The following is a 13,396-nucleotide window of genomic DNA, read 5'->3' as shown; positions in this document are numbered from 1 at the left end:
AATTTGTCTAAGGAATACAGCCGTATAAAATGTAAAGGGGCACAAAATATATATTTAAAGTCAGCAGTAAAAAAAAAAGTTTAGTGTTGTGTTCTTGGCAGTGTATGTTATGTATTATTAATAAACAGTATTTATATAGCACCTACATATTACACAGCGCTGTACATTAAATAGGGGTTGCAAATGAGACAGATACAGACAGTGACACAGGAGGAGGAGAGGACCCTGCCCAGAAGAGCTTGTAATCTAGGGTATGTATTATGATTTATATGGTAATATATTTTACCACACTGGTCCTATTTTCTTCTTTTTCACAATGCACATAAAATACATTTATCAATAAATTGGCCATCCCACCAAAAACACAACAGCGGGTCATACCTTATCTCAGCAGTTAGGCATGAATATTCCAATTTAGAATATATGTAGAACATGAGATTCTTTGAGGATAGATGATTTTCTTTCTCCAGTGTCACTCCTGCTTTATGTATGGCCTTGCATTTTTTATCAGGGATGGTCCAATCTGTTTTATGCTATCAATGATCAGTATAAAATTGAGGGTTTTTTCTGCAATTCTGCTTGTAAATGACTAATATGGAGCTGGCTAAAAAATGTTGACACTAGTTATCAGGCTTGATTTGGCTACCACCATTATCTTTCAACCAAGGTTCCTCCAGGAGGTGTTGGGGCTTCCTTGATCAATATGTGGCTCAGTTCAGTTTACCTGATACCAATGATCTTTTTGGCTATCTGTAAGGGTGACATTTTACCCACTGGGTAGCCATGTAAGAGGCATTTTTCCAACGGTCCACAACACTTATGTACTGTGGATAAAGTAATTTTAGAAAGGGTTCCCTGAAGACCTGAAAGTTATTTCAAGGTGTCCCCTGTATTAAAAAGGTCAAAAAACACTGGCTACCAGAAACATTCAACTACTGAAGCTGGCAATTTTGTAGCAACCCACAAGACCATAAATGTTTTGGGATTAGCTAGTTGGAAGGATTTTCCCCTTTGTTTACAGTTGAACATATTGCAAAAGCAGAACTAGAACAGGTTAGTGTGTCAATAGAATCCATTGGGGACTCGCATACCATGGGTAACAGGAGTATCAGATGAGATGCCTTCATTTAGCTTCCCAAAAATCCACCATAGAGGCCAATAAACTGATCAGAATACCTGGCGGACATCGATAAAGCTTGACAGTTCTAGACCAAGGAAACATCCCACAGATACAATAGGAGATAGATGGTAATCACCATAAAGCAGAAAATCTGGCTGACATCTTGGGGAGACCAGGTACTGCAATCTATTATGAGGTAGTTCAGGTAATTGTCACAATCTTCTCTTTTCCAAGGTAAACATCTTACCTGCACCACACAGAATGGTTATTTATAGCAATTTTTGTTTTAATGAAAAGTAGTTTTTATAGCTTTGATTTTCATTGTCACAAGCTTGCACCAATTTTTATCTATTCCATTTATGTATTAGTGGCATTTATAGGTGGTGTCAAAGATTGTTGTGCCATGTATTTCTCCTGACTCAGCACACAGCATCCAAGGGATGCTTGGAACCCCAACTGCCTCCATGGACCAAAATCAAAACAGCTTTTTATTGCTTTTGCAAGTATCTGAAAGTTTTTGAATTAATAATGCAGTTTCAGGCTTTATGGGGGAAACATAAAACAGAATACACAAAAAAAAAAAATTTTCATGGATATGACAGGAGGAATCCATGAATGACAAGACAAGTGCTGTATACTCATACGCTGTAAGGTTTCAAATATTAAAAATCACAGAACTAGAGCAAGCTTGCAGACATGAACTTCTGGATCATCTGTATACCGGGTATACGGTAAACAACCAAACAGAAATCTTATTTGGCAATGGTTTACTTTTAAGGTGTCTCTCCAGCAGCCTTATGTCTCCAACGATTGCTGTTGCCCCCATCAGAATTTAGCGTTTTTATAAGTTACTGTGCCACACTCGCAGTTATGCTCATCAAGGTATAGCTGCTCAATCTTATCAAGAGATAGTTGACTAATTTTGCCTAATGCATTCAACAAAACCCTGAATGAGGCAGTAATTCTACCCTATCCAAAACATTTGGATGGAGCTGAGATTTAAAGCGATTACCATATGCAGCTCTTTCTGGTCATTTTTCCTCTGACATGAACTGTGTCAGGCAAAACAGTTTTGCAGTTTTCCCAAACAACCCCTCAGACAAAAAGAAAGGAAATACAACAAAAAATGTTTTTATTGGATTTATTTCTGTACAGAACACGTGCCAGCAGGTTTAGATGATGCCAATCTGTAACAGAAAAAGAATATACATATTAGAAAACTGGAGTCAATCATGAAAATATATCATAAAATTGTAGGGCTACCACTAGAAACCATAAAATTAGGAATATAAAGTACAGAACAAATGTAAATGTATACCATAGCAACCAAATGCAATGTTGCTGATAGTTATACAAGCTTAGCGACAACTACAGAAGTGGCCATAGCAGTCACAGGCGCTGCCGTTGCTAATCAAAGAACCCCAAGTGATGTTGGCAATAATCTCTGTGACCACAATCTTCTGAATTCAAAATAAAACTCCAAATAACAAAGAATTACCATTTGGGTCCAATTAGACAATGTTGTGATAGAATTACAAGAAGGCAAGGGTGTGTGTGTGTGTGTGGGTGTATGTTAACCTTGATTGTGCATCAGTGGTTCCTTTGAAAACATCAATGTATTCAGAAAGAATAAGTTTCCATCATTTGCACAATGTATATTAAAACTGTTGTGGGCCCTTCACTCAAATGCAGTGTTAAAATTGTGTTGGCTACATCTGCTAAAAGGGAAACAAAAAAGATAAATATTCCCACTGTTCCTTTAAACAAGTCATCACTTTTATCTATTAGTCATAAGGAGTAATTAATTATCACAATAAAAAAATGAAATTTAGGTCCAGTTAGGTCACTCTACATATGCATTAGAAGGCTGGCAGGCTGACAAGATTCTGCTGCAACCGAATATTTTAGAAAGTCCGCATTTAGTGCTTATGCCATAAATCCTGAAGATAGAACTTCTATTCAATGCATATAGCTACTGAGGGTTTGCTTTAAAGTGCATTTACTGCTAGTTAAAAGATGCAAACACTCCAGGCACCCTTGAAAAGAAGCACCAGCACCCAATCCTGTGAGACAAAACTATATCACTGGTGCTTGCTTATGTATATGCACCAGTGTTTGCAATATAACTAGATGGCCCAAAGCAACACAACAGATAATTTGTGCAAGATCAATATTAAATAACTGCCATTACTAAACCAGGTGACTTCTCACAAAGATTACAGCAAAACAGACAACTTTACCTTGTTAGCAACATCAAGAGCATCATAATCGGGAGCAAGACGTACATATGCCTTCTTCTCACCGTCTGGCCTGCAATACAAAGTAGGAATTTCATGTTACATGTCTTTCATACTATCATAAACATTAATGCTTAGGAACAACATGCATCAGTGGTTCCTTTGAACACATCACTAATATCAGTTAGAATAAAATATCCATCATGTGCATTTAAAACAAAGACCAAACTTGTGTGCCTTCATTGAAAAAATGCGTTGCTTACCTAATGAGGGTGTTCACTTTGGCCACATCAATGTCGTACAGCTTCTTCACGGCTTGTTTGATCTGGTGCTTGTTGGCTTTAACATCAACAATGAAAACCAGAGTGTTGTTGTCCTCAATCTTCTTCATAGCAGACTCAGTGGTCAGAGGGAACTTAATGATGGCATAATGGTCAAGCCTAGGATAAAGAATAAAATGTGAGAAATATCCATTGCAATAATTTACACAATTTCAACAGTCACTATGGATGTATGGCTTAAGTAAAAAAAAAAAATAAAAAAAAAAATAAGAAGGTTCTTTAAAAACCTGTCACTGAAATGTTCAATAGCATAACTAACCTTTCCAGTAGGGACACTTGATCCCACGAAAGTAAAGAAGAAAGCTTAATCACATTGGAAAGGTATCCCATTAATTCCAATTGAGTTTTTAGAACAGGAAGTGAAGTAACATCTCCCTAATGGGATATGAATGGCACACAAAGACCAGATACAAAAGTCTAGGGATGACCACATTTAATATAAGTTTGAAGTAGCAATTTTGTTTCACACTTCAAATTACCAGTCATTCTACAAAGTGTCATCCTCCAAAATTATATTAGCCTGAACAAAATTCCGCTGCTTCTGTTTACACAGATATAATAGTGCATATAATCATGTATTAAAAAAAAAAAAAAAAATACGCAGCATGGTCCACCATACGGAATCTTCCGCATGGACACTGCAATTACACTTTATGGCGATGCCACCAAATGGTAATCTACTTTAAACAAAAATATTAGGACAGCTGCAGACAAACTTCTGCACCATTGCTGGGGACACCTTTGCTGTGGGGTGCATTATTTTTTCCAATTTAGAGTTAATTTTTCAGTATAAAAAACATTTCCATTGAAAAATCTTTTAACAGAAATGATATTATACTGAACAATGAAAAATGCAAACAGAAGGGAAATGTGAAACTGCCACTAGGAAGGTATCAATATTTCAGCCACATCTACTCATTTGTTAGCTAATCTGACGAGTTAAATAAAGTTTCTGTTCCAAATATTGTATACCAAGATATCTATTTTAAAAAATTCAATATATTCCATGGCGCTTTACAAATCTCTAGACTCATGAGGCTTTGGGTACATCAGTGAACAAAAAAATTGCAATCATGAAATCTCAGTCTTTGATCGCTTTGAAAACATCATTTGTACCACAGCACCTCCGAACAAGTGGGGCCTACAATATAGATTGTTAAAAATTTACTTTAGCTTTGTATAAATTAGAGAAGTGTCATTACCGGTCATGTTTATAAGTTTTATACCAGTCTTTTAGAGCTCTTGAAAAGATGCAAGGTGAGTTGTCCCCAGAAAAGGTTCTATCGCCTCATCATTAACGAAAACTAAAGACAGGTTCAAACCTGAAACAGGATCAAGCAATCCCGTGTGTCTCCTGGCACCTTGCTAACTGCTCAGCTACTCACACCAGCAACCTTTTACAGAACCGAAGTTTGCATATTTTCCCAATAGAACTTCTGTGAGTGGAACTTAAATGTAGCATCTCCATACCCTTTAAACTATGTAGAACAAACACAATGAAGTTAACATACTTGTTCCTTGTGGGCGCACTCTTCCTTGGGTATTTGGGTTGCCTCCTCAGCCTCAAGGTTTTGGGTCTCCTGAATGTAGGAGAGGTTCTGATCTTCTTCTTCTTGTGACTGTGCACACCTTTTAGCACAGCCTTTTTGGCCTTCAGTGCCTTAGACTTTGCTTCAGTCTTGGCAGGGACAGCTGATAAAACAAAACCACAAGATGAGGCATTATTAAACTTAGAACCTTAAGCTGCTGAAATCATTGTAAATATTTTATCTTAATTTACAACACTTGATTTGTTACAGTAATAAGAATAACGCGAGAAATGTTGACATTTTAAAACCTGTTTAGGTTTCTTTCATTTAAGCCAACCCCAGACGTTTAGATTTCAAACTTATGGGAATAGAAAAATCTATTGACGCAGATGACATGCATCCATCAACTCAGTAACTATAATCTCATAAAAGTAAAGTAGCATTTCAGCCTTTAAAACTGAAATATTTGTATAAATAAAAATGCGACCAGGCAGGTCCTTAGAGGTGATGTCTCTTGTGCAATAAAAGATATGTGCCTGCCTGAACACAGTTATTTATTTATACTGTCCAGTCCTGACATTTTCTTCCATTACTCTTCTGAGCGTTGGATTTTCACCTATTGTGCCATGAGCAGCTAAGTGTATTTAGAAAAGAAACATGTGAGCACGCAGGTATGTTTTTGTTCACTATACCTTCAACAATTCAAAATTCTGCCTGCAATTTTATACTTTAGTTCTGCTAAACCTAAACGCCATGGCGTTCAAGACTTAATGGGAGCACAAAGTGTCCTAGGATACCTACATCATGCATCCCGGGGGGCTCTTGGATGCGCCTTCTGCGCATGCCCTGAGAATAGGAGAAAGGAGCCCTTTCAAAGGAAAAAAAAACTGCCGATCTCAGGCATGCGCAGTGAGATTAGCATTTTTTTCCTCAATCTATGTTACCCGATCTGGCGCCTGCACAGTGCGAGGTTCAGGTGACGCAGGAAGGAGAGAGATGATGTTGGCGCCCAGCCAAAGATGTATACCAGGACAACATGGGACCTGATGGAAAAAACCTCCCGACAGATAGACATATCTGCGGGATTAAAGGTAATTATGTTTTTTTTTGTTTTGGGTTTACTTCTGCTTTAAACGCAAGAGACCCTGTCACTTTACACAACATCCAGTTGAGAGCTTTCAGATCTTATAATATTCAGGGATAGTTACTAGCCCCGAGCACTTCATATGAGGAAATCACACAATATGTGAAAAATCCTCAGCTGCAAAGGTGAATATATCTGCGATGGGGTAATCTTAATGCCAGGTGCACATTGTGCGGTGGGGTAATTTTTATTTTGCGGTGCGGTGGGGATGTTTATTATTTTGTTTACATTCACATTGAAGCTTTGCTAGCAAAGTGAATCGTGGTGTCATTGGGAAAAAAAGAACAGCACCACACAAACCAAACACCTTGCCATGGGAGTTGGAGACGCCAATGGACCAAGTCATTCTAAGCTTGAACCCTTCTCACAGAAAAAAATCTTATACCAAGTATCATCTCCCCTCCTATTGTATTCTGCTTCCCCCACCGCCTAGATTGTAAGCTCTTCAGAGAAGGGTCCTCCTCTCCTGCTGTGTCAGTGTCTGTCATTTGCAACCCTTAATGTACAGCGCTACGTAATATGTCAGTGCTATATAAATCCTGGTAATTAATTCTAATATATATATATATATATTCTATGGTTTATTATTGATAAGTTTTGTTGGTTGGACTTTGCCTAAGCAGGTCTATACAACAGCTTATTTTTATTTTTAATGCAAGCTCACAAGATACACATGCATTTAAAGCGTAAATAAGGCCCGAAAATTCACCTGCTCAGCCCCATCTTTCTTCTATTCTTAATTGGCTGTGCCAGGGTCATGTGACCATAGGTCATTCTGGCACATGCAGGGAAAGCTAGAAATGTCAGGTTTCCCTAGCAACTACCGGTAATGCTGATGCTGCGCATGCACCCTTCAGCTTTTTGCCAGAAACCTTGAGCTATAGGACATTAGTCGCAATTTTGCAGAATAGACATCGCCTGTTCCTTTCTGCAATAATGACCGGCCTGATCATGGAAACTTAAAAGTGGAACTTTAGTTCACTTTATATTACCACTTTAAATTACCACTAAAGCACTGAGCTACCACGAGAAAAGCCCCTTGTTAGCTGTAAGATCCGGAGACCTGACATACATAGGACTATGCACTCTCCGTGTGATACAGCTCACTGACTTTCCATGTTGTCACTTGGAACAAGTCACATGTTCCCTCAAAAGAAAGTTCTTAAGGCTCCTGCTGGTAAAACACAGAAGTAAAATGTAGGGAAAGGTATTTATTGCTGGAAAGTGAAGAATGAATTGGACTTTGCAGTGCAAATCTAGGGTCACATAGACTGCCTAGGCCTCTCTACCTGCATAAACCTCTCCAAAATTCACATGCACTGTTTTTGGGCATCTGAAAGTCAATGATGGCTTTGAACAAAAGGCATTTGTTTTGGTGTTCTTTTTTCACTAGGGAGTCAATCGGGGATCCTCTATGTTGGATCAGTAAAGATTGACGCTTATCTTAATTCATTTGATGACACCTGAAATGGCTCGCTTTCACCCACCCTTTGAAAACAGATTGCTTGGCATTACTAGTGGTAATTTACGGAGACTTTGTTGTAAGTGTAGTTCCTAGACCTGGATTAGGGACTTGTAAACCCCAAATCAAAGTGTTATTGCCTAGGACCCTAAGTCCCAAAGACCATCCTGCCCCATAAGTGTTTCTGTAGTGGGGTTCATTTTGATTGACCTTCGTTCATATGTCTCCTCATATAAACCAAAACAACACTGTAGCAACAAGTAAAGAACCTGGTGACTCCCTGATTCTGATAGCTTTCTGCAGCATGCATGAGTACCCTAAGTCACAAAACTCTCTGCTGGTGGGCAATCTATATACTGTCTGTATACTAAACATGGTGGTCAGAATTGGAGCTCTACATGTAATCTGTAAATTAAAAGTAAAATATGAGTTTTGGACAGACAAGTAACTTCTGTAATCCTCACTGAACTCATCCTCAGTAGTGAGGGAAGCACCTTTTCTTTAGTGGATCTCCCAATTGATTTGACAGTTCCAAACTTAGAACAAATGGCCACCTGTCCTATAGTATTTCTCTATCGTGTACCTTCTAATTTGACTTCCCCAATGAAACCGAGTCTCACTGAGAACCAGACCTATCCTTCCAGTAATCCATTGTCCTGGCTCCAAGCCTCAGAGCTGACCTGCCAGTTCCTCCTGACTACACATGAAGGGCAAAAGTTCCCACAGGTTTTCTGTCCCCACACATTTATCCTGTTTCAGGTGCTGGGCTAAAAGGATGCCAAATATTACTATAGGTCTTACAGATGAATGCACCAGAGTAGTTATCAATTCCTATTATACCAAAGCCAAGTTCCTTGGCTGGGACAGAAAGTCGCAACCGTCATTCCCATGGACAACAGAATGTAGAATAAACCAGCATATTCTAAAATTAACCCCTTACACCTTAACCAGACCTTTTTATATATAAGAATAAGAATAGATGTGAGGTTTACTGGAGTTTTTAGGGGGTTTTTGAAAATGATTATCATTTCAAAAATTTAAAGTAGCTGAATGGTGGACAAGTAAGGAGTTTGCTTTTTTCACAATAAGGACAGGAAATAGAAAAGAAGGATGGAATAGCTGTTAGACATTCAAGAACAGAATATTAAAGTAAAACAGGACTAGGAACAGGGCCAGATTTTTGCAAATCCAGCATAATCCATGGCCTAAGGTAGAAAGGCTGCCAGAGGATGGCATACAGCCACCCACACATCACAATAACAAATCCGTAACTACTAGCTGAATAATAGGACAGTTTGTCGTTTCTTTTAGTTCTCAGTAGTGATGCATGGTTAGCACACTATCAGCCTCTATGCCCTGTTTGGTGTGCCATGTGTGACTAGGACATGAAATCCTGTTAGTGTGTTGGTAGCCAATCACTGGGTAGAAGGAGGAGGCATATGACAGCTGGCATAGGGGTCAAGTAAGCATAAATTCTGCCCTGACCAAAGGTATACAAGTCATTTTGGAATCTAATTTAGCTTTTGACTGGTCAAGACCAAATATCCATTGAAAACAGATGGGGATTAGGAACAAAGTCTTATTTATTTTCTTGTATTTATATAGTGCCAACATTTTAGACCTTACATTGTCTTATAATGAACGCAGATATAAAGGGATATATCATATAATGTTGGAATGTAGGACACTGACTGTCCTTACAAAAACTATAGGATAATTCAAGAATATGTAAATCTGTGATATCTAAAGAAAAGGGAATCTAGGGTGGCAATTAGTCCTCCTCAGCATTGATATCTGTAGTTATAGTAAATATAATATAAATTATAGTAAAAGTAAAGAAAATGGGGAAGCAGACTTTAGATGTTTGTAGACTTTTCTATGGCAGTCTAGATCAGAGGTTGCTAACCGGTGGTCCGCAAGAACATTTTGGTGGTCCGCAGCTCTGGCCGATGCTCTGGCCAGAGCAGCTAACCATGTCCCCCGCATTGATCACAGGCTATGGGGAAGTGGATCAGACCTGCGATGGGAGAGTTCTAGCATCATGAGTGACAACTGGCTCCCCGCGCTTGCACGGTCCAGAGACAGTAATTTTAGTGGTCTGTGGGCCTGAAAAGGTTGGCGACCACTGGTTTAGATCGGTGTTTGTTAACCATTTTACCAAGAGGAATCACTTGAAATACCTTTCAAGTCTTCGAAGAACTCCTTCTATAATTACTATATCCGGGGCTTACAGCACAATAGTGTGGTGGTCAGTAGGAAGAATGCCTCCTAAATTGCTTTTCATTGGGAAGAATGTCACCCCTACAGATAATCATTGGTGTTACTTTAAATCACCAGTTGCCAAACAGTGGTTCTCGAGAAAACTTTGGTGGTCCACGGCTCTGGCCCGTGCACCTTTAAGGGGGGGTCAGGAGAAGGACCCCGCTGGGGGGATGCTCTGGCCAGAGCCGAGGATCACATCCTCCGTACAAATCCCAGGCTCGGAGAAGTGTGTGGGTTGTGTCCAGGTAATCAGCTCAGGCTCAGATCTGCGATGGCAGAGTGGGTGGAGTTCTAGCATCATGACATCACTATGGGTGAGGTTTCTCCCCCTGACACCCAACTCCCCGCAAGTCGGTAATTTTCGTGTTCTGCAGGACCGAAAAGGTTGGCGACCACTGCTTGAATTGACCTGAGAGCAACAAATTGCTCATCAACCTCCTCCTATCAACATTTGGAGGAACCCTGGTTTAGAAACACTGGTGATGTCATCTAAACACTAGATGATCCAATAGTAGATAAAAAGATAGGTAGTAAATACAATATGCAGGAATAATGAATGAAATCTAAGACATGCTGAAAATAGCTTAAAGATCCAAAGAAGGTTTGTTGAATGTTTGGGCTGAAACTGTATACAAACAAAAATGGAAATACTAATATGAATTATGGAAGTTACAGTATTTAGGAACGATGAATTAAAAGTTTCAAGACAGGAGGAGTGGCATCAAGTGAACAGGTAGTAGGTGGGACTTGGAAACTGTTACATCCCCAGGTAACTTTGGGCTGGGTTTAATAATGTAACTGTATCTTTGGAGAAGCCAACATATAACAAGTCAGCACAGGTATTCATAATCGGATGTGTAAACCTGCCAGAGAACCTCTCCTGTGGCTCTTGGTTTATTAAAAACATATCAAAAAGAGTCAAATGACTATTCAGGTCAGGTTTTACATAATTTTTAAGGACTAGTGTAGCTGTAAATGTATTTATGTGTACATTTTGTGAAATTATAAATATTGGGGCTAAAGGCAGGACTGGACCAAGGAAGCAAGAAGGCGGTAAACAAAGGACAAGACCTGATCCCTATGCTCCTAAAGTAATTCACAACCCACCTTGTGTGCAGGGAGATCATGTGCCAGCACTGACTGCAGGTAAATGTGCATGCAGTAAGTGTAATTTAAATAAGGCTAAGCAATAAATCCATCATGTGGCTTGGTGAGACTGGTTATCCATTAACTGGTGCTTACTGTGGGGAATCTCAGCTGCTAACAATAAACGCTTTTTGTGTTTAGTGATCTCTTAAACTACTAGTGTGCCAAAGAGAAAAATTTAGAAAATGTTTTAGGAGCCAGCCTGGTGTATTGAAGGGACCTCCAATAGCTGTGGTACAAAAGTCCAAGGCAGAGATAAATTAAAGGGGCCCTGTTGGCGCCCACAATTTATATGTTTCTTAATACCACCTTGATCAGTACCCCAAATTAGCAATGTGTAACACATGCATCAAGTACCAGTGTTTCTTACCTGAGTTTTCATCTCATATTCATCTCTTATGCGATATGTTACTATTGTTTCTACAGGGGCCACTGGATAATTATAAGAAGCCCCAAAGAAGTTGTAAAACTACTCCTGTCAAAATAAAAAAATAGTGGATAATTTGTTAGTGGCTCAGCTGTCATAATGATACCTTGGTTTTAGCAATTTTTAGTTATAATTTTAGAACAGATAATAGGAAATTCTGAAATTTTCTTAAACTTTTATATTTGCTTTGTGCTTGTGAATCAGAAGTATGGAGGCCAATGTAAACTTTCAGGAGTCAGCAGGAAAGGCAGCACTATACATGTCTCATGACATGTGGTCCTCTGGTCAACTAGGGCAGGGGTCCCCAACCCCTGGCTGTCTGACACGTGGGCCGTGGCTCTGTCCGGTGCACCCCCCAACGGGGTCTGGAGAATGACTCCGCTTTGGGGGTCGCACCGGCTAGAACCGCAGACCATGTCTCCGGTACGCATGCATGCTCAGGGCGGATTGTGTCTCTGGTCTGGCATCATGTCACCAATCTTGGGGAAGTTTCTCCCCGTGCATGTGCAGTCCAGAGTCTATGCATTAAGTGGTCTGGGAGCTCGAAAAGGTTGGGGACTACTGCGCTAGGGCACATTATATCAGTCATATCATCATATCAGTAAAAAAAAAAAAAAAAAACAATGCACATTAAACTATTCTCTAATGACTAGGGTCTTTATTTGCTTTAGGGTAGCTTTTACTTGCTCAATCATTGGCTTTATAACAATGATGGTGATGAGGCCACACAGACTGTGAGACTCTGGGATGCCCTTTGTTAACTTCAACCCAGAGGAATTCTTTAAATAATTTTCAGGTTTTAAGTAATCCCTGCTAACACAATAGGAGGTCAATGAAAAAAAATACACCTTACACTAGTGAAAAGAATGCAATCTCACAGATAGCTAAAAAGAGCTTTGTCGTAATACTACTTACTACTATGGCCAGGTGGCATTGGCCAAAAAACTTTGAAGTTATCATCATTTGAGCAACCTCTGGAGGAACCCTGATTGATAATAACTTATATAGGAGGTATATTCTCTTCTCTTCTATTCCTTAGAGTTGTGAAACAATGACAGCCTTATAGACAGGCAGATCATAAATGGATAGAACAGCCTTTCTCAATCTTTCAACTCCAGAAGATCCCCTGGAATAATTTCCATGTCTCTAAAAAACACCCCTAAAACCATTGAGTTGGGTATTTGGGGGATCAATACCCCTCACAATTGTAATCTTTTGGAAAAATGTTACATATTCAGTGATGGTCTGGATGCCACCCTTAAAGACAGCTAAAATGATCTCTAGTATCATACTGTTGGCTCTACCAAGTGGTGTTAGCTTAGGAACTATGCAGGCACCAGCAAACGGAAGGTCAATCATCCACAACTCAAGAACTCCCTGGAGGAACCGTAGTGTTTCAGAGAACTGTGGTTAAGCTTACCTAACGCAGAAATTTCATTTTCCATAAAAGGGTAGACAACCCTTTTATGTAAGGTAAAAATTCTGTTTGTTTTTTAAGTGCAACGCCTTTTTTTAGGCGATTAAGAATGAATGGGAGCACAAAGTCTCCCAGTATACCTACATCACGCATCCCGGGAGGCTCTTGGGTGCTCCTTCTGCGTGTGCCCGAGCATCTAGGGCATGCGCAGAAGGAACCTTTTCGTGAGAAGAGAAAAATTTGCTGATGCGCAGTGGGATTGGCAAGTTTTTTTCGGACCTTTATCACCCGATCTCCCGCCTGGGTTGGAT

The 13,396-nt window shown here is 39.5% G+C and overlaps 1 protein-coding gene and 3 non-coding genes across 4 annotated transcripts; all 4 read right to left on the bottom strand.

The window, feature by feature from the left end:
* Positions 1–2,235: 2,235 nt before the first annotated feature.
* On the bottom strand, positions 2,236–12,084 carry RPL23A (ribosomal protein L23a). Its single transcript, XM_072417445.1, has 5 exons — positions 11,928–12,084; positions 5,210–5,390; positions 3,621–3,797; positions 3,361–3,430; positions 2,236–2,307 (listed from the first exon to the last, which is right to left on the bottom strand). The coding sequence occupies exons 1-5, from the start codon at positions 12,082–12,084 to the stop codon at positions 2,293–2,295; spliced, it is 600 nt and encodes a 199-aa protein (XP_072273546.1). The 3' UTR covers positions 2,236–2,292.
* LOC140321968 (small nucleolar RNA SNORD42) lies at positions 2,706–2,770 on the bottom strand. Its single transcript, XR_011919084.1, has one exon. It is a non-coding gene; the product is annotated as a small nucleolar RNA SNORD42 (small nucleolar RNA).
* On the bottom strand, positions 3,503–3,568 carry LOC140321970 (small nucleolar RNA SNORD42). Its single transcript, XR_011919085.1, has one exon. It is a non-coding gene; the product is annotated as a small nucleolar RNA SNORD42 (small nucleolar RNA).
* LOC140321890 (small nucleolar RNA Z17) lies at positions 4,742–4,815 on the bottom strand. The gene has a single exon (XR_011919019.1). It is a non-coding gene; the product is annotated as a small nucleolar RNA Z17 (small nucleolar RNA).
* Positions 12,085–13,396: the final 1,312 nt, after the last annotated feature.

The sequence above is a fragment of the Pyxicephalus adspersus genome, chromosome 1 (assembly GCF_032062135.1).
Source record: "Pyxicephalus adspersus chromosome 1, UCB_Pads_2.0, whole genome shotgun sequence".
In the NCBI taxonomy this organism is placed as follows: Eukaryota; Metazoa; Chordata; class Amphibia; order Anura; family Pyxicephalidae; genus Pyxicephalus; species Pyxicephalus adspersus.
The sequence above is the reverse complement of the archived record's forward strand: the minus strand, read 5'-3'. Positions and strand labels throughout refer to the sequence as shown.